The sequence below is a fragment of the Canis lupus genome, chromosome 11, assembly GCF_003254725.2.
Source record: "Canis lupus dingo isolate Sandy chromosome 11, ASM325472v2, whole genome shotgun sequence".
In the NCBI taxonomy this organism is placed as follows: Eukaryota; Metazoa; Chordata; class Mammalia; order Carnivora; family Canidae; genus Canis; species Canis lupus.
In genome coordinates this window covers 24,251,467-24,273,397 of record NC_064253.1, presented here as the reverse complement: position 1 = coordinate 24,273,397, position 21,931 = coordinate 24,251,467, and the positions used below count along the sequence as shown (strand labels likewise).

Below are 21,931 nucleotides of genomic sequence, written 5' to 3'. Positions count from 1 at the left end.
GGCGAGTGTTCAGTGAGCAAAGCCAGGCTAGAATTTTTCAGATTCCTAAGCACTGACCTCCCATATGCAATGCAAAATTTAAAAAATGCTAAACTGCAAAATACATGCAGGAAGGACCAATGCAATTCCATTTCCCATGATTCTAGTCCACAGCTTGGTGGCATTTAGCTTTTGTTTTTGAAATATCACAATCTTATACAAATATTTTTAGTAACCCCAGCATAGGCTCAGTCTGCTGGTTGACTAAGCCAGCTCTGGTGATGAGACCAAGTAGCAATTTTTTTCCAGCTCTTCTTTCCTTTTCCCCTCCTTCCCCAACCCTCCTTTCTGTCTGTCTGTCTGTCTCTCTCTCTTCCTTTCTCCCTCTCTCAACAAACAGTTCTTGAACAGGCAGCATCTTGGTTGCAAAAAGCAGAAGCCAAATCTCTTGACTTAAGAAAGCTTAAGGAACAGGTAACTTATTAGAAGGATGGCAGGAGCTCAGAGAACTACTGGGAGTGGGGAGGCTTGGACAGTGAGTAGAAACTGAGGGTCCTGCTAAAGGCTACATGTTGACAATGGTCATGTCTAAGTGCTAGCACCTGGGCTGTGGTGATCTGGATCTTTGGTTTTTCTGAGTCACTCCTTAAAGACTCCCAAACAGACCTCATGCCTGACACCCTTGTATGCCAGGGCTCAGGAAAAATAGGTATTCTGGTCCCTGTCACCACAGGGTGAAAGGCAAGCATCCATGGAAACCTCATTCCCACAAACTCCACACACAGAGGAGAGTCTGGTGCCAGAAAGAAGGAGTTAAAGATGGCATGGGAAGAAGGATGTGGACGTGCACAATGCCTTTGCTCTGCTGGACCCTGGGAACCACCAGTGTGGTGGTTTTGTGCTTAGCTGATCTGTGGACTCCAGCGTTTACCTGTTTATTTTCCTATTGTCTCTAAGGAAACCCTTCCAGGTTCCATGAGGACAGGGATCCCGGTTCATATACTTCATCTCCCCTACTGTGGCACTCACTAACCGTCTGGTGATCTGGTGATTGATTGCATCACTGTTTATTGGATTCTGAAGTGAGTTCACTTCTGTCAGCAGGAACAGATGGTGATTGGGTGTCCCTGGGGTAGGGAGTGTGTATTAGATACTGGGAATGTGTAGTTAAGACTAGAAACAGCCCCGTGGCCTCAAAAAACCAGCAAATACATCTCTCTGATTGCCAGCTGAGTTCCAGCACTGTGTACTGGAGGCCTCGGTCTCTGGTTGAAAGGTTGAAAAATAAAATAAACTCATCCCTCAATTGCTTTATTAAATAATGCACAGATGACAGTGCATGAAATATTGATGCACAGAGGGCTCGTCCTCCTGCAGGGGAGAGGGGCCTCTGGATAATTGGTTTTTCTACATGGCAACTGAGATTGCTTGGCAGTACTGTTACCATTCCCCTCACCATATCACGCCCTATCTATTAATGGAGTCTTGTTTTCCAAATCCTCATTATCCTGCCATCACGAGGCATCACAATGAATGGAAGGGCACAGCAAACTATCAGTGGTTTCACATAAATCAGCTTGCAGGATTGGGTACTTTCTATGGGCTACGTTAGAGAGCCAGTCTGACCATGTTTTTGGAAGTTGGTGCAATGCTAGTTTGTTTTTTCTTACCCATTTGGAAAATTTAGAAACATCATGGATCAATGTTGAGGGCTAGGGATGCATTCTGTGGTGGGAAGGGTTTGAGTGCTTCACCACTAAATTCCTTGCAAAAGCTTTTTTTTTTTTTAAGAAGTGAAGTATGAGAACTTACAATTCGAAGGCCAGATGCTCAGGCCACTTGCTGGCCAGGCAGGCAGATTGTCCACGGTGAGTTAATATGTGAGGCACGCACAGTGCCCCAGAACAGCTGCTCGGGTACTCCTAATGGATTTTTAAGTTGCGGTAACCTTTATAATTGGAGGCACACAGATAACATGTGTTTACTAGCAAGGTACGGCGGTTGTCATGTTGTCCTTTCACGTATGAATGGCACTTCAGACTCTAGCATGAGTTTCCCTTTGTTGGAATTGTTAGCCGATGAGTTTAGCAGGCAAGGGAGTGCTGGTGAATGCCTACTATGTGCCAGCATGGGATTTTTCTCTCTCGTCTTCATTTTCTTACTTTGTGTCATTTTTAAGTTTTTATGATGGTGGTTTTGATCCTAGAGTAAGTTGAAGCTGTCTTAACCCAGATCTCTGTCTGTGGCTTAAAACTGATGAGTAGAAGGTCCTTTATTCAGCATGCATTGACCGAGCACCCACTAGGAGCTAGACTTTGAGCCTTCACATCATGTAGCACAGAGTGTCACCCACCCTTCCGCGTGGTGGTCGCAAGGACGTTTCTTCCCAGTTCTGTTCAGCAAGCTTTTCTAGAGTGGCTGGTCTGTCGCAGGCCCAGTGGGAGTTACAGGAAGCAGAGGAACAAGGAAGATCCATTCTCTGCCCTGGAGGAGCTCACGGTCAAGGAGAAAGAGAAGTCAAAATGGTAGATCAATGGCCGTGTGCTGTGTCAGGCTTGTGGAATTGAATGTAAGCCCCATGTGAGGCTGCCCAGAGACAAGAAGGAATTCAGACATGGGCTAGTCCAGGGAAGGAGCAGAGCGTGGGAGCACTGCTGGCTGGTATGCAGATGTTGGGGCCCATGAGGTCTGAGGAAGATTGAGGCCTGCTCCTCTCTGAGTTCCATTGTGGGTTTTCCCTGCTCACTCCAGGGGATGCCCCCATCCCATGGGTCCCTAGAACACAGGCAGTAACATGCCTGCTATGCAGACAGTCTCATGCCTGGGTTCACTGCGCACATGGCGGTCAGTGCTAGAGTCCATGGTGGGGGGGTGCGGGTAGGAAGGGCCTTGTGGCCACACACACGAGAACCCAACTGGAGCTTTCTCCTTTGCGCACTTAGGGGATATGCACAGGCTCTCTGAAGTTTAGTTTTTTTTTTTTCTTTTCTTTCTTCCTTTTTAAAAATATTTTATTCATTCATGAGAAACACAGAGAAGCAGAGACACAAGCAGAGGGAGAAGCAGGCTCTGGGAACTCGATGAAGGACTCGATCCCAGGACCCCAGGATCATGACCTGATCCAAAGGCAGACACTCAACCACTGAGCCACCCAGGTGCCCCCAGAACTTTAGTTTCCTTAGTTTCAAAATGCTAATGGTAATAGCACCAGTAGTAGTCAGCTTGGGCTTCCCTAATAAACTCTACCAGGGGCCAGGGGGCTTAGACAACAGAAATTGATTTGACCTCAGTTCTGGAGGCCAGAAGTCAGAGACCAGGATGCCAGCCGTGGTTGGTCCTCTTCATGCCTTGCAGATGCCGCTTTCTCACCCTGTCTTCACGTGGTCTTGCTTCCATGCACACAGAGAGCAAGCAAGTAAGCACTTTCTCTAGTGTTTCTTCTTAAAAGGGTACTAACCTCACTGGGAGGTCCCCACTCTCCTAGCCTCTTGTAACACTACCTCCCAAAGACCTGATCTCCAAACACCATCATACTGTGTTAGGGTTTCAACATATGAATTTGGAGGGGAACACAATTCAGTCCATAGCAACACCTCCTTTATTTGGTTGCTGGTAGCTAATGTTTGCAGAGAATATAGTCCAACACATGGCACGTGGTAAGTCTTCTTTAAATGTGAACTTCTGGAGTTGTACGGGTACATCTCTTTTTCTATAAACTCATGAGCTCCTCGAAGCCAGGGCTGTATTGTATGTATGGCTGCCTCTCTTAAGTGATTGGTATAAGGGGGAAACCAGCGAAAGGAGAGAGAGAACAAGAGCTTGGATTTGGAACAGTAGATTTGAATCTTGGCTGGGCCATGTCCTAAGCTGTGTGCCCCAGGGAGATAATTGAACTTCTCTGAGCTTTACTTTTTTGTGATTAATGAGATGGGAGAAGTAACTCTTACTTCCCAGATTTCTGGTGAGGTTTAAAAAAGACAACTCGTTTGAAAGCACTTACAGTTTCAGAAGTATAGTGGATATTCTCTAAAGGTTGGCTGAATGAGATTCTCAAGCATTTATCCACAAAGTGTTCAGAGACTCAGCAGATTTGGTCAGCTTCTTGTCTTCAGTCCTGTGTTGTCCTGACTCTGCTGCTCTGTGTGTGGACCTTCCAACCACAGTGGTTATGTGGCGAGGTGGATAGCCATTTGATGGGATTCTTGGCAGAACTAAAAAAAACCCAAAAAACTCAAACTTAATCTGGTAGAGAACTAATGACTTGGATCCAATATTCACATAGAAAAATGGGTTATTTTAGATGTTCTTAGTCCCATTAACAAAATTTAATCTAGTGGTGAAAATTTATGGGGCAGCAAGCAATCTGTTTTGCCTGATGGTATTCAAAAGTGCAAATGAATACTTCATATAACCTCCCTGCTTTTCAGGGTTTAACAGCATACGAACATTTACATTTCAAACAAGGTGGTCCTCCTGCCAGGGTGGCTTTTTATGTTCTGTGTGAACTGCATGAGTTCGAAATATATGGCCTGCTGACAGTTTAAATTTTCCGAGAAGCCACATTGAACAGAAAGAAATATAATATATATTAATGAAAGTAGTTGATTGTTTGCTATATGACCTTATGAATGAACTGCAGGCATGCCACTTGGGCTGTGGTAGAGGAACAGGAAGTTGAGAGTCACATGGTAGCCATGCTGACTGGCAGGTCTTAGCTCTGAAAGCTTAGGAAGTCTTGATACCCTCCAGCCTAGTCCTTAAGATCTTAGGTCTCAGTGGCTGAGTTCCTCTAGCCCTATGACCTTGGACTAGGTACTTTGCATCATTGAACCCTGGTATCTGCATCTATAAATCGGGGTAATGATACCTACATCCCAGGGTTGTTAGGATTTAATGAGATGATGTGTCTAAGTGCACAATGCAGTATCCTGCACACAAACCCATGCCCAGGAAATATTGGCTGTTAGGATTAGCACTACTATTGCATTACCTAGGAACACATTCCTAGGTAATGAGGAGGTAATGCAATGCGTAGTGACCTATGAAAGGTTTAGAGCCTGAAGCAAAATGTTGCATCATCCTTTTTAAAGGTACTTAGGAAGTTTGCCTTCTTATATAGCTCTTTGAGCCCTGGAGGAGATATTAGGGGACTCGGCTTACTTTTGCTTTGGTCTTAGGTTTGGTCTTAGGTTTTCTCTCCCTTTTCCTGGTGGCTAAGCCTGCCACTCTTGCAATGTATTACCAGAGGTGAAGTCACAGGCACTTTGTCTCTCCCATTCATTGGTGTATTTCCAGCACCTGAACCAATGCCTGGCGTATAGTAGGTCCTAAATGCATATCTGTTGTGGAAGAAATCCCTTGCCTTCAAGTCTCTAGAATGTGCATCTGATTTCTTCATGGATCAGAAAGGTATCTCCCTCCCTCCCATCTCTCTTAGTGAATTTCAAGGCCAGTGGTGCATTTGGAGCCGTATCCCCTTTCCTCCTTTCCATTGGACCAGTGTGTTGGAGCAGATGGATTTCTGGGCTGAGAACATGAGACTGGGGTTCTCATTTCGGCTCTGCAGCTGGCTTGCCCAGGGGCGTTGGACAAGTTGGGCTCTCCTCTCTGGACTTCATTTCCTCTACAATATCATGAGGAAATTGGTTTATATGCTTTCTGGAACACCTCCCAATGTTGCCATGGCATAGATGTGCTCTCTGGAGGTTCTCTAGGAGCACAACCTCCGTTCCTGCTTCCTTATTCTTAGGCCTCCAATTCTAGCTAGGCTCACTTCTCATCCTTCATGTAGAAATGAACACACTTTATATATCTAAGTTAGGGTATCTGTACCTTGGAACTATTGACATTTCAGACCAGATAATTCTCTGTTGTGAGGGGCTGTCCTGTGTATTGTAAAATGTTTGACACCATTTCTGACCTCTACCTACTAAAAGCCAATAGTATCATTGCCCCCACCCCTGCTCACCAGTTGTAAGAAGTGCATTTTCTCCAGACATTGCCACATGTCTCCTGAAAAGGGGTGTGTGTGTGCAGATCACCCCTGATCTAAACATAAAAAATTGTTCCTTAGCATTACTTTAGATGACACTGTAAGCAGACAGTAGGTTTTCTTAGGAGACGAAAGCAAGTGGGAATAGTATATTGATCAGAGGTTTCTTTTTCCCTAGGGATAGGAGAAAGAAAAAGAAAACCACTACCTTATCAGCTTGAAAGTGAAAATACAAAGCTAGCCCAAATATTGCACTGGAGACCTGGATTCACACTGAGATAATACCATGTATAATATACCACCAAAGATGCAAATAGGGAATGACAACTCTTAGATCTTACTCAGACTGTGACAGCTATTGGATCTTATTCTTACATCATGGAAATTGGGTAGTGGTGGCTCTGAATACTTGATGAAAAAAGATAGGTTTTTAAAATCTTCCATCTTGCTCACATCTTAGATGTAGGCACATCCTAGAGATTCTTGAATACAAAAGCAGTTTGGAGGGGAAGAAAAAAACATTTTCAGTGGTGCCAGGATATTATAAACAATGTGTTTACTATAAACTTGTTGATAATGTTTTGTCAACAGACGTATGATACTGGATGCTCTGAGAGAAGTAAAAATATAAGACACAGCTCACGATTTGGTAGGCAACACAAGGAAAAGGTGGTAGAAATAGAAATCATAACTAAATTTGTAGATGAAAGCAATAATACTTCTACAGCATAAGTATTAATTGCCATTGGAACCCAAAGAAATATAAGTATGAGCTCAGGCTGACAGGATAGGAGGTCAGCCTTACTTGGAGAGGGAGTTTTGAGGCTCCAGAAGAACACGGGACACTGTGATGCCCTTTGTCTCAAGCATCTGGAGGTTGCTTATGATCCTAATTAGCTGCATTTGGAAATTGGTGAGACAGCATACACTTGACATCAAGTGTCAACTCTGTGGTACTTATTCCAGTGGCTTGGACTCTTCAATACAGAGGTGATCCCATTTGTAAAACCTTTTTTCTCCCCTCATGTAATTCCTAAGGTTGATGTCCTTGGAGGTATCTTCCCAACTCAAAACTACCCATTCTCTAGAAACATTTATCTCTACTCAAAAAAGGAGAAAGTCCTATGGGTATTCTCCTGGTAGCCATGTTTGCTTTCTGAGATGAGAATTTTTACCTCAGGCCCTAGCTGATTGGGTCCAGATGGACACTTGATTCCAGTTGGATCTGATTCTGGGCTGAGAATTTGATCGTAGGACTAAGAGGCACACCAGTCTTTTCATGTGCCTGGAACTCTGCCTATTAATCTGGGAGGTGATAGAGCTACCTTTTCCTCAGGAAGCATGGAGATGCCATAATAAGGTGGTGATTTGCCTCCTCTGACTGAGACCCTGGGGGTACTGGTCACTGATGCCCCTAGACCAGGTTATCCCCTAGCCATCCTGAGAAGGATGAGGTTTGCTTGGGAGTCTTCTCAGAGCCCAAGCTATCCTCTTTCCATTGGCTCTTCCTCATCACAAGGCCCCAAGACTCCTACCCTTCTATGGCACAGCCGACATCCCCTCACCACTGACCTTCACAGGAGTGTTCTGTGTAAATCTCAATACCCACATTTCAGGGCTATGCACAACATTCATGTCCAGGGAGCAGCTTTCTGCAGGCTGTGATGTTGACAATGGTCCCTTGACACCAGTTACTCAGAGCCTTCAGAACAGTGATGGCTCAATGTGTTAATTGGCTTCATTCAGGACTGTTCACTGCCTTCAAGGTTTCCAACCACAGACTCCTGTGATGTTTTCTAGATGCCATGAATTCACTTAAGAGTAATCTGGCAAGAGAACCTGACTCACATACTATGGACAGGCTATGCCGAGGTCCCAGAAGCTTTGAGAGCTGGAGTGGAAATCCTGGCTTGGAACTGGGACTAAGAGAGCCCTAGGCAGCTAGGCAGCAGCAGACACAGGCTAATAATGCCTCTCTTCCCTGGAGCCTCCTCTTCACGATGCGGTCTCAGGAAGGTCAGTGGGATTGAATGCACAAGGGTTGGAAGAGGAGGAGGGATCACTGGGCATCGATCCCCCAGGTCTTTTTAGTGGGAAGTGGCATTCTCAACCCACTGTCCTGCCTAGCCTGTGCACAGTGGGGAGAGAGATTCCATGTAGGGAAATGGGGTACTACTAGCAAAGGGACTGAAGGATTCAAGGTAAACATTCACTCTGGATCCTTGACATCACTAAAAGTGCACATAAAAATTTAGATATAGTTTTAGATCCTCTGAAGTTTATCCACAGAACCCTGGTTAACAACCTTTCATACAAAGGAATTTGCTCATTCCTATGATTTCTGACATGAGTACTCAGGAAATGGAATGTCTGTGGGCTAGGATGTTGAGAAGATGTTGGTTGCAGACCAAGTGATGAGCAGAAACCTCTGCAGATTGGGAAGCTGTGTGGGAGACATCCTCCTGTGCCGCTTTGGCATACATGAGGGAGAAAGTCCAGCTCTGGGGAAAATACTAGGCCGGGGGAGGTCCCTTTGTTGTCCCTCCACCATCCCCATCACAGAGACACCTCTGGGATCTGATCACACTAAGATTGATGTTCAGCATAGACAAGACTCAAAGAAAAAAAGCAGAGTAAAGCCTGTTAAGAGGGGGAAATTCTCCAGGGCAGAGGATCGCTAAGTTAATTATGCAGATGTGAAAATTCAAAGGAAGAATAATTAGACAGGCTGTTAAAGCTAAAAAAAAAAAAAAAATAGTTATCATGTTGTTTTGTTTGCCAAACACTGAAATACTGTGGACTGGGAACTGCTTTTAAACTCAAGAAAACTAACCCTTCTGGAACATTCTATTCTAATTGTCTTGAGAGTATTTGCTAAGTGAAAGAAACAGAGAATATGAATGGTGCAGTTATTTATTTATTTTGTGAAGAAAAGATAAATTCTTGGGAGCTCTATGGGTGGTACACATGCCAGTGCCTTCAGGGCCAGGCAGCCAATGAACATGGGGGAGATGGAGTTAGGAAGAGAGGAAGCAAAGCACAGAGCAGAGAGGGATGCAGAAGATGCTGGGGGAAAAGCAGGTATCCATGTAGGAATGTGAGCCCAGGTGTGGCTACATCTTTCAATTAAAATTAAACCAGAAATGTATGCTGGATCTTTGTATGATTTTTTCTTTCCTTTCCTTTCCTTTCCTTTCCTTTCCTTTCCTTTCCTTTCCTTTCCTTTCCTTTCCTTTCCTTTCCTTTCCTTTCCTTTCTTTCTTTCTTTTTCTTTCTTTCTTTCTTTCATTCTTTCATTCTTTTTTTTTTTTTTTTTTTTTTTTTACTGCTAGCAACTTAAAACTGTAAAAGCCCATCGGCCGGTCAAAGCACACCTGTGGGGTGATTGGGATAAGGTTGCCTCTGGATTCCAGGAGATCTAGATGGGGTGGGTACCTGGTGGCTCTCAAGGGCTATCATTGCCAAAGTATAGAGACTGGCTTATTTTATTTAGTACCCACAATGATGACTGCCATGGAGTAGGACTCAGTGAAGGTCTATGCTTAATGAATAGATGAATCATTGGAAATTCATCTACTGTAGAGTCAACCCTGTTCTCTTATGATTTTTTATTATTATTGAAATATAATTGACATGCAATATTATATTAGTTTCAGGGGTACAACAGAGTGATTCGATGATTCTGTACTCCAAGCTCACCATGACAAGTGTAGTCACCCTTTGTCACCGTACAGTGTCTGCAGTAGTATTGGCTGTATTTCTTGTGCTGGACTTTGATCTCTGTAACTTACCTATTTTCATGTCCATGACCTATTGATTTCCATTTTGAAAGCCACAGGGGAGGGGATTGGTTGCTAAGGAGATGTGTTCCCATAAGGAATTGTTCCCTAGGAGATGTCTGTGCCACCTCTTGGTGGGGACAGGATGGGCTGAGATGATATTCATGACCCTGGAAGCGCATGATAAAGGATGCCCTCGGGCAGCCTGGGTGGTTTAGCGGTTTAGCACTGCCTTCCACCCAGGGGGTGATCCTGGAGACCCTGAATCAAATCCCATGTCAGGCTCCCTGCATGGAGCCTGCCTCTCCCTCTGCCTGTGTCTCTGCCTCTCTCTCTCTCTCTCTCTCTCTCTCTCTCTATCTGTCTCTCATGAATAAATAAATAAAATATTTATTAAAAAATAATAATAAAGGATGCCCTCTGAGCACCTCAGACCACATCCAATGGGTCACTACATTTTTGCAGTAACACGTGTGAGTTGTTCAGCCACAGCCCCTCCCTACGTCTCAGGCTGCAGAGGCACTTCTGCTGCCCCATGATTGGACTCCTGAGGTACCCTACTTTGTAGTCCTGGGAATTTCTATCCTATCTCTGAAGCTTTGTCATATTATATCTGTTCAGGCCATTGCCTGAAACAGTAGTGAACTTAGTCTGAAATGTTGGCAACTTGTAATTTAGAAATGAGTTAAAAATCAATGGGCTCCTTCATCAGTCTGTGTTCTCAATCCTGGGTTTGGTGATGGCCTCCAGTGAAGGGAAGTTTTCAGGAGAAAGGGAAGGGTGGAGGGAGGGAGATGCCCCATGGGTCTGCCTTTGTGCTGGTGGCTTTGAATCAGCATCAAGGGCCTCTTGCCCTTGTTGATTGGAGGGGCCCACAAAGAGACCAGACAGAGTTTCTGTTTGTCAGAGGAAGGAATACACACCAGGGAGATTTGTTGCCCGTTTAAAAAACGGTTGGGCATGAAATGGATAGTGTTTGGATTACACAGAAACACATCCCCTCATTAGCTATTTCAGGATCACAAAAGGCCTGATGGCTGCTCTAGTCCCAGCCAGTGGGGTGATCTGAGGCCAACAATCTCTGTTACACATTTGCATAGGGAAGGAGTACTGGCTGACAAGGGGCCCTCCTTTATTTCATTTTTTTCTTCTTTCACCCTGGTGAAAGGAGGAGAAAAAATTTACAGGGTGCTCGGTATATTGGTTTGCAGCAAAACTTCCCTGAGGGGTTGAGGGTGGGACGGAGCCTCCTGGGTCAGTGAAGCTTTGTGCAGATTCCCTGGAGGGCTTACAGTGGAGGGCAGAGCCATGCCAGCAACAGAGGAGGCTAACTGGAGTCTCTGGGGAAATAGATACTGGAGGCAAGATGGTTTCAAGGTTGTATTTTGCCATAAAGATGACCTGGTAGAGAAATCTGGAGAAGAAAAGAGGTTCAGTTTGGACTAGTGGATCTTTAAGGAATGTTTAACGGGAATCACAGGAGAAAGAGTTGAAACTAACATTGACTGAAGACTTGCCAAGATCAATGTTCAGCATCAGGCATACTGCCTCATCAGTGCTCTCAACCATCGTGTAAGAGAGACATAACTACTCCCCTTTATGGCTCAAAGAGGCGGTATAACTCGCCCAGAATCACACAGCATCCAAGCAGCTGAGCTCATGTGTGAAACTGGATCTGGCTAGAGCACAAAGTTCATGTTTCTTTAATTTTACCATATAATTCATATCATGTATATTGGTCATTGGCTCTTATGAGCAAAGATGGTGTCCAGAAAGCCCTAAATCTCGGTTCTCTCTGGCCTATTCATCTTTAAATGTGTCTTTTTTTTTAAATTTATTTATGATAGTCACACAGAGAGAGAGAGAGGGACAGAGACATAGGTAGAGGGAGAAGCAGGCTCCGCGCACTGGGAGCCCGATGTGGGATTTGATCCCGAGTCTCCAGGATCGCGCCCCGGGCCAAAGGCAGGCGCTAAACCGCTGCACCACCCAGGGATCCCCCTATTCATCTTTAGCTTTGGAACCTGAGTGATGACTTCTCAAGACCCCAGTGTCGAAGTAGAGCCCTGGGCCTGTTTGGGCAAGGCCATAGTGAAAGTGAGTCCAGGTCTGGAGTGAGGCCAGCAGGTGGTTGCCTATGCACCTCTGTTAGGTCTCAACGTGTCTCATATCTTAGGACTCACTGCTCTCAGGATACGTAGCTGAGACTTGGTCTTTCTTAAGTTAAGTCCTGGTCCTATTCTAGCTGTATGTCCTTGAAAAAAAAAGCCATATGACCTCTCAAGACCTGTCTCTTTATCCAGCACTCCAGGATCTCTTGCTACCTTGGGGCCTTTACAGTCCTTTTTCTGTAATGTTCCTCACCTGATCCTCTAAAGTCTGGTTCCTTCTTGTCAGATCATGATTTAATGTCACCTCCTCTGAGAGGTCTTGCCTGATTACTTAATCCAGTGTGGCTACTCAGGAGCTCTCTATTGCATCACTCTTTTAAAATGACCTGCTTAGCATTTCTAAGTATCCATTGTTTCCACCTCTTCTCTCTTCCTTCTTTTTCTTGCTATTCCTTCTCTTTCCCCTTCCCTCCCTTCCTTTACTATTATCCCTCTACTAAAATGTTGGTTCCTTTAAGAGCAAGGACTTGTGTCTTGCCCATCTCTGAATAATCAGCTTGACACATAAAAGTCATTTCATAAATGTCTACTGAATTGAGGGGTTAAAGTCTTCCCTATGTTAAATATAAACTTGTGGGTCTTGAGGCAATGTCCAAGGGCTCTTCTGGTTCTGGATCTTTGTGACCTAGAAATTCCAGCCTATAATATTCATCCAAAGATACTCTTCATAGATAGTTTATTCAGCATTAACTGAGCATGTTCCTTATAGCAGACACATGCCAGGGAACTTGGGGTTCCAAAATGATGAGCCAGACTTCATTCTTAGCTTCACAGAGCAAGAGAGAGTTGTGAGTAGGTCCATGGGCTGGGGGCCATTCATGCATGTGCTCAATTTTTATTAAGCCCTATGATATTCCAGATGCCACTTAGGTGAGGGGCATGCAGTAGTCTGGATAGACACTCACTCTGGTCTCCTGAAGCTTCTACTGGATTACAACAGACTTAGAGTCACAGCTCATCTTTGTTATATACTAGTTATATAAAACTAACTTCGGTTAGTTTTAAATTTCTTTCTTATCTGTCAAGTGGAGGTAATATTGGTCTCATAAGGCAGTTACGATACTGGAATGGTTCATGGGGCACCTGGGTGGCTCAGTCAGTTAAGTGTCTGCCTTCAGCTCAGGGCATGATCCCAGGATCCTGAGAGCAAGCCTCAAGTTGGGCTCCCTGCTCAACAGGGAGCCTGCTTCTTCCTCTCCCTCTGCCTCTTCCCCTCACTTGTGCTTGCTCTCTTTCTCTCTCTCTCAAATAAATAAAATCTTAAAAAATATAAAAGAGTGGAATGGTTCATTGTATTGGATACAAAGTCTGGGCTCTGAGTGCATAAAAGCAAAAGAAGAGTTGGTGAGTTGTCCAGTGTAACTGAAGGTGGGGTAAACCTTGGAGGATGAGGAGGATACAGACTGAGAATATGAGCCAACTTCTGGAAGGGAAGTTTGAAGACAGATTATGGAAGACAAAGTCATGAAGCTCTTATTTTACTGAGTTATAACTGACATACAATATTATATTTCAGAATTCAGTATTTTTAGACATTATGAAATGATCACCTCATAGATCTAGTTACCATTTGTCACTACACAAAGTTATTATAGAATTATTGACTACATTCCCTATGCTATACTTTTCATCCTCACAACTTGTTTTATAAATGGAGATTAGTACTCTTCTTAGTTCCCTTCCTATTTTGCTTCTCCTCTCATCTTTCTCCCCTCTGACAACCACCAGTTTGTCCTGTGTATTTATGAGCCTGTTTCTGGTTTGTTCATTTGTTTTGCTTTTTAGATCTCATATATAAGTAAAAAAAATCATGTGGTTGTTGTCTTTTTCTGATTTAATTCACTTAGCCTATACTGTCTGGGCCTATCCATGTTGATGCTAATGGCAAGATTTAATTCCTTTCTGTGGCTGAGTAATATTCCACTGTGTGTGTGTGTGTGTGTGTGTGTGTGTGTGTGTACACCATCTCTTCTTTACCCACGCATCCATAGATGACCACTTAAATTGTTTCCATATTTAGGACCTTGGAGATAATGCTGCAATGAACATAGGGTTGAGTATATCTTTTTAAATTATTTTTTTATTTTGTTTTGATAATTATCCAGAAGTGGAATTGATGGTTCATATAATAGTTCTATTTTTAATTTTTTGAGGAACCGCCATACTGTTTTCCACAGTGAGTGTACCAGTTCATATTACTACCAACAGTACGTGATGGTTTCCTTTTCTCCACTTCCTTGCCAACACTTGTTTGTTTTGATAGTAGCCATTGTGACAGATGTAAGGTAATATCTCATAGTAGTTTTGATTTGCATTTCCCTGAGCCTCTTTTCATATGCTTCTTGGCCATCTCTATATCATCTTCAGAAAAATGTCTATTCAGGTCCTCTGCCTAATTTTTCATGAATTGTATGGTTGTTTTTGTTATTGAGTGATATGAGTTCTTCATATATTTTAGATATCAAGTCCTTATTGGATATAGCATTTGCAAGTGTCTTGTCCCATTTTGTAGGTTGCCTTTAACGGTGTCATCTCAAATTCAGGCAACCTATTGAATGGGAGATAAAATTCTTTTAAAAATATATATAAAATTTAGAATCCATAAATTTAACAAAAACATCATTTTCACTCCTTTAATGAAAGAAACATTGCAACCATTAGAGTATCCAAAGATGATTATCTCCCTGCTCTGTTTTACCTGCTAGGTACTCAGTATTTATTGCTGAAGAATGAAAATGAAAGATTTTACTCCTTGTGTGTATTCCATATTTATTTTAGGAAACCTCATAGGTCCTTTCTCATTATTTATTGTTGGATCTGTCTTCTATGTGCAGTTAAGACCTGATTTATATTTTATATTAGCAGTATAGGCTTTATCTTAGAGTAATGTAAGGGAGGTAATTGGACATCAAGGGGCACATGGGTGAAGAGAAAAGTAGAAAAGAGAGCTGGCTGTGGGCAAGGTTGGAACTGTGAATTGCTTGGCTGATTTGGATGTACATGGAAAAGTATTTTAGCAATGATTCTATAAGGTGGGACACACAAAACAAAGGAACAAGAATACATGAGACTTAAATGATACAGATTTACTGAATCCTACAGTGGGAGATACAACCATTCTTCTCTCAGTTTGAAGTAATTTCTAATAGCTTAGAAGGTGCCCAAAGAAACCTCTGTTCCAATCAGCACTAACTTTGTCATGACTGCTTCAATGTTATCAGTTAAGGAATGGAATTTAATAGCCTTGGGAACCATCCTAAGGAAGCAGAAATGAATCTGCCCTAATTGGAGAAAGAAAGGACTTGGAAATGAGTAGTCTCCAATTACCTGTTTATAAATCTGGGGCCAAGTGTTTCTAAAAAATTAACAGTGGGAGGGATGAAAGTAATAAAAGCTTTAACTTTGATATTCATACCTAGGGAACGACAAATGCTTTGTAACTCATTTGTAAACCTCACCCAATATTTGACACATTGAATGCTCTCAGAAAAGCTTTGGATTATACAGGGTCAATTCTCTGAAAAATCTTGGGGACTTTTACCAGTGGGACTGAGATTCCTGGGAACAGATGGCATGGGGAGTCTGTTCCAGGGGGTGTGGGATGCAGTTTTGATTAACTAGCTTCAAATGGTCCTGGAAGAATGAACAATTTGCTTGAGAAAGTTCTTTGTATGTACTTTTAGTGCTATTGATTTTCCATCCTAGATATCAGTACCCTGGAGAGCTCTCCACTTCATTCTTAAGACCCTTTAAAGTTGGTAAACACTTTCAACACTTCTGAGACTTTTCTACCAGAGAGCCTCTAAGGGCAAGCTAGAACAAACATCTATCTTGAGATTCAGGGGACAGAATCTACTACAAGCACATACATTTTTGGAGTCTCTTTATACAAATTTATATTAATTTTGTATTCTAAAGTAGACCAGTGATTGCCTTATTATTTTAGAAAAGTTTTAAATTATTTACCACCTAGTAAAATAGATGCTACAGGGATATTCACTATAGATTTGCATTCTCCCTCACCCACTATAGTCTGAGAAGTAAGAACTAGGTTAGATTTTGGAAAAGAGGAAAAAGAGACCTGCCTGTGGTAGATACCTCTGTTATGGGACTATTTTGCTTTCTCGTACTGATTTTTGGACTTGATACAGAGGTGGCCAGTGAATGAACATTATGTCACCTCACTAGAGCTCTGGATTGAGGTTCTACTTCTCAGAATGCCACATTATGGAAGCAACTGCCTCATCTGAGGCTCTTAGAGGGCATTTGAACATCCATCCCTTTGTCTAATTTGGGTCAAGATTTCCCTGCAGACTTTATTGTTCTGGTTTCAGTTAACACCTATTCCTGCTAAGCTTTATAAGACAGGGTCGAAGCAGTCAGATGGACAGCCTCTGGCTAAGGATCAGAAAGCACAAGCCTTGTGCACAAAGCCTGCCTTGCTAAACCCTGCTGTCCGTTTGTACCCAGCATACCCCATGTTACCAAGTTCCTTGGACTCGGGCCCTTGTCTGCTTGGATCAACAATGTTTGCCAGATTCTTTCTCCTTAATCAGTGTCCACCCCCCACCCCCAGCATTTTATCAGTGGTGGTTGAATGTAGGCCTTAGGATACCTTAAGATTCAAATTCCATGACTCTCCACTAGAGACTTTTCAAAGCCCAAAATACCTTCTCTCAAAACAAAGACTATGACCTTGTGGGTTTGTTGACAAGGCTTTGTTGTTAGTTCTTAGTGCATGTAATTTAGAGCAAAAAAAAAAGGGTTTCATTCTTCATTCCCAGATCTTATAATCTTTGAGATGAAACAGAGTAGAACACAGTTCTGCTAGAGATACATGAACTCCTTAGTTGTCATATGGTAGATCTGGCAGTGGTAGATCTGGCTAATCAGCAAAAGTTTTCTAGATAAAGTAGACCCTGAGCATGATGCTCAAAGAGAAACATTCAAGTTTGTCCTTGTACAGATGAATCTCTCATTTGAAATTGGAAGGGCTGAACAGCACTGTAGCGCCAGGATATTTTTTAAATTAAATTAAGTTTAATTTAATTTAACTTTATTTATTTATTTTTCATCATGATAAGTGTACTCTTTAATCCCCATTACTGATTTCAACCATCCTGCCTCCTACTTCCCCTCTGGTAACATCAACTTGTTCTCTATAGTTAAGAATAAATTTCTTAGTTTCTCTCTCTCTCTCTTATTTTTTCTTTGTTCCTTTGTTTTGTTTCTTAAATACCACATATGAATGAGATCATATGCTATTTGTCTTTCTCTGGCCTCTGCTGTCTCCTCTCTAGCTTCATCCAGTTGTTGCAAATGGCAGTGCTTTATTCTTTCTTATGGCTGAGTGATGTTTCATTGTATGTGTATACCACATCTTCTTTATCCATTCATCTATCAATGAGTACTTGGGCTGCTTCCATAGTTTGGCTATTAATATTGCCGCAATAAATATAGGGCTGCATGTATCCCTTTGAATTAGCATTTCTGTATTTTAGGGGTAAATATCCAGTAGTCTGATTACTGGATAATAGAGTAGTTCTATTTTTAATTATTTTAAGGAACCTCCATACTGTTTTCCAGAGCTGCTGCACCAGGTTGCATTCCCACCAATAGTGCTAGAGGGTTCCCTTTTCTCCACATCCTCACCAACACTTGTTTCTTGTTCTTATTTTAGCATCTCATAGTTGTGAGGTGAGATCTCATTGTTTTGATTTTAATTTCCCTGATGATGAGTGATGTTAAGCATCTTTTCATGAGTCTTTTAGCCATCTGGATGTCTTCTCCGGAGAAGTGTCTCTTCATGTCTTCTGCCCATTTATTAACTGCCCCAGTATCTTGAGTCTCTGAAATGTCTAGGGTTCCTTGCTCTTTGTGTATATCCATTTTTCTGTGTTTGAAGAGCAAGCTAGATGAGTGGCGAGGATGATAATATGTACCAGGCCCTGTGCTGGGAAATTTTCATGCATTATGTCATCAGATCTTCACAATACCAAAGCGAAGTAGATCTCTTTGTCTGCATTTGAATCCTAAAGAGTGAGTAACTCATTTGGACCACATAGGCAGGAAGTGGCATAGTTGTGCCTCTCCTTTTATACCCCTTACCATTTTGATCCATATCCATGGGTGCTGTTCTTCTGGACACACTAATTTTGGTTTGTTTGTTTGTTTGTTTGTTTGTTTTGAAATTTGTAGAGTTTCTGTATTTCCCCATTCTTCAACTACAAGGACTGCTGAATAGTGACAGAGTCATGTTCATTAGCACAAAGGAATTAATTCTTTGTGAAAAGCTGCATGTTTTATAGGAATTTTAATTGTATTAAAATGAAGTATAGGTACAAAACATAGACTTAATGAGCTACAAGATTCTTTTAATAATACCCTTTTCTTGGAAATATTTGATTTTTATTGTGCTTTTTATGTCCTCTTGTTTTCCTTATGGTATTATGTATTTTCAGTAATTCTGTCTCCTTTGTTCATAAATGTCTGAAGAATAATCTCTGCCAGTTACCATGAAGTAGAACCCAAGTGCCTTTATCACTATAGGTTTTTATTAATTATGGCCATTTTGATGGTTGGGAAGGTTAAGACTTCTCTGTGGATGGTGTCTTATCCCTCCACTGAGAATGGAGGTCATCCTCAGGTCCTATTGTTTGTGCTGCTCATCCCGTCCCATGTTACCACCAGGTGTCCTCCATCTCCTCGTCAGTGATGTGGACCAAAGATAGGCTTCAGAGAATATTTCACAAAAGGAACCACAATGCTCACCTAGTCCATATTGTTTTTCAAGTTAAGTTACCTGGGCATGAGCATCATCTTAAAAAAGAAACTTTGACTTTCATATTCATTATAAAAGTAATATAAGCTTACTCAAATGTCCAACAGTCTGACCTTGCCTTCTGATAGTACAGTGTTTTCTTCAAAGTAAGAAGTTCTTTTTAGAGGATCCTATAGGTGACATGATTTTGGGGGGAGAAGAACAAAGGGATTCAACATGCTGCTGCTTGGTACTGTAGTTGTCGCCTTTATCCCCATCATAAGCTGTTTTCATGAGTTGACCTAGTGGCTCTGAGCATCACTTCTGGTGTGAAACTTCTCTAGTTTAAACTTTTCTAGTTTAAGGGCTGTGTGACCACAGGCAAGTTACTTACCATCTCTGTGTCAGTTTCCTCATTAGTAAAGTAATACTCAACTGATATCTGCATCTGTGTCTTCATTGATTAATTAGAGTAATAATACATTATTCTGTAACTTAGTAGATGTCACTATTGCCATTGTCAGCTCCCTAATTGGATGATGTATTATGTCATAAAATGCTTTCTCTTTCCCTTTGTTTCCACTTAGTTTTCCCACACCCCTCACCTTTATCCACCTTCCCCCCATCCCACTTTTACAGGGAAATTAGTTTTTTGGCAGAAATGTGAAGTGAGGGTCCTGGTCTTTACCATCGCAGACCATCTGGGGAGCAGGGGAAGGTATAGGATGATAGCTTTGGGAAGGCAGGATTGGCTGACCAGGGTTATAGAGTTTTGTGGCTTGTGATTTTATGGAGCATATCTCCACTGCTGCTCTAGTAGCCTTGTCTTAATGCATTCTTTTCTAATGATCAGGACTTGTAAATCAGCATGTTGGACTTAACAGTGGTTGCTTGTAATGTCTTGTTTTGCACATGAGCCAAAAGGCAAAGCCCTTTCTAGCCAGGCACTGGTTGTTCTTCATTTTTACACCTTGGATGCAAATTCCAAATTCTCATAGTCCCGGACACTTGCTCTTGCTCCCAGCAATGGTCGTGACTTCATTGTTGCCCTGCTGCAGGCAAAATTCTCCAAGAAGCAGGAGAGTATTCTTTGCAGGTGATGTTTCTAAACCTGTCAGTGACAGGCAGCAGCAGGGGTGTCGTCCCTGGGGGCATAGGGAGTCTGACTTCATTCACTGGTGATTGCAAGGATAACCCCAGAATGGAGAGGACAGTGGAAAAACTGAAGGTTCTAGTGTGTGAGTGGGTGGAGACTTAGGACTTTGTGGGCAGAGGGACTTCTCAAGGCCAGCAGGATAGCAAAGGGAAAGCGATCTCCTTTATAAGCAGACAGGGGATACCTGGGTGGCTCAGTGGTTGAGCATCTGCCTTTGGCTCAGGGCATGATCCTGGGGTCCTGGGATCGAGTCGCGCATTGGGCTCCCTTGCATGGAGCCTGCTTCTCCCTCTGCCTGTGTCTCTGCCTCTCTCTCTGTCTCTTGTGGATAAATAAATAAAATCTTAAATAAAATAAAATAAAATAAAATAAAAAGAAGCAGACAGATCTGGTTTTGAGTACTGGCTTTGCCATTTACTAGTCATGTGGTATTGGGAAATTACTTTGCTATTTTAAATATTTTAACTTGCTTTTTCATTTAATTTGCTATAAACCTGTACCTGTGTTAGTACCTACTGATCTACTTCCTCTTTTATAAGAGCTGGATAGGATTTCATGAAGGGATGTCTTGTAATTAAAGTAACTGTTTCCCTGTAGAGAGTGTTATGGGCTGAATGTTTTATATATTGAAGCCTTAACCTTCAGTGTGGCTGTATTTGGAGGTGGGGCCTCTAAAGAGGTAGTGAAAGTGAAATAAGGTCATCCTGATCCTCTAGGATGGGTATCTTTATAAGAAGAGACATTCCAGAGCTCCCTGGCCTACTCTCTGTGTGCACTGAGGAAAGGCCATATAAGCATATAGTGAGAAGTAGCCCTCCGCAAGCCAGGAGGAGTGCTCTCATAAGACACTGACCGTGGTGGCAACTTGATCTCAGATTTTTCTGCCTCCAGAACTATGAGAGATAAAAGTCACCCAGGCTGGCAGTCTGTTATGGCAGCCCAAGTAGGGTAGAGTAGATAGACATTCTAGCTGTTGATAATTTTCCCTTACCATAGACTGTTAAGATATATATTTTTGCCTAACATATTGACTTGCTGACTAATGGGATATATCTATTTTCTCTCCTTTCCTTTTAATATTAAAATTTACATATATACCAAAAGTTGAGGGAATACTATAATAAACTCCTATATACTCATTCACCTCTACTTAACAATTGTTAGCATTTAGGAACTTGCAGATTCATTGCCCTACTAAAAAGGCTGTTACCAGCTTATACTATCCTGGCCCCTACCACCCTGATGTGGGACTTGATCCTGGATCCTAGGATCATACCCTAAGCCAAAGGCAAACACTTAACCACTGAGCATCCCTGCTTTTAGTTTTAATACAGCGAGATTACTCAGGTGTTTGGTTTGAAGGGGAAAGAAAATATCTCTTTTCAGGAGGGGTACCTTTGGTCAGATGCATCTTTCTATCTTCTGCCTCTTTGTTCTTATCCACCTATGTCCCCACCCACTCCAATTCCCTCATCCTTGGGCATATGTGGTCAGCTGCCTATGCCACTCAACTATCTGTCTGAGTTAGATGCGTGGCCAGTGGACACCTTTGTTCAGCCTCCGATGAGCATGGCCAGTGCCTTTAATGGGAAGACTGAAAATGATGACAGAAGTCTTCCTGACTGCCATTCTTATCTGGTTCCAGCAAAATTCTGTGGGTGGAATCTTCTGTTTTGTATTCTGTGAGGCTCTGTTGTCAGCTAGTAAACAAGCCCCTCCGGAGAGGAGGGGGAAGCAAGATGCGTGCACAGGTTTCCATGGGGACAGACAAGCTGTAATAAGTGTTGGGGATCTTAGCTTGATGAGGTTTTAGCAATTTGGAGTAATTTCTCTGTCATCCATCCATTAAGTTACTCCTAATGAATCACGGGGAGTGTCCACTCTTTGGATGAACCTTGGTTGAGCATGATTCAGGCAGAGAGTGGTCTTGAAAGCAACCAGGAGACAACAAACATTCATTAATTTGTCAACTTTTTGTAAATGAATGGCCTCTTGTTTGTGGAAGTTTCCTGGAGTTAGCAGAGTGGACCACAAGTTCGTATGGCTGCTTTAGACGATGTCTTTGCTTGTTCGACTCACCGGGTGGACTTGTTG

At 42.5% G+C, this 21,931-nt stretch overlaps 1 protein-coding gene across 2 annotated transcripts in view; it reads left to right on the top strand.

Moving 5' to 3' along the window:
• The window catches only part of SPOCK1 (SPARC (osteonectin), cwcv and kazal like domains proteoglycan 1), a 499,775-nt gene that overhangs the window by 313,192 nt on the left and 164,652 nt on the right, over nt 1–21,931 (top strand). The window contains exon 1 of one of the 2 annotated variants that reach the window (XM_025432471.3): nt 7,957–7,987. The exons of the other annotated variant lie outside the window; for it this stretch is intronic. Coding sequence (XP_025288256.1) covers nt 7,972–7,987 — 16 coding nt within the window. The 5' untranslated portion in view covers nt 7,957–7,971. Of the gene's footprint in view, nt 1–7,956; nt 7,988–21,931 lie in introns of those variants that run through there. 2 annotated transcript variants of the gene reach the window in all.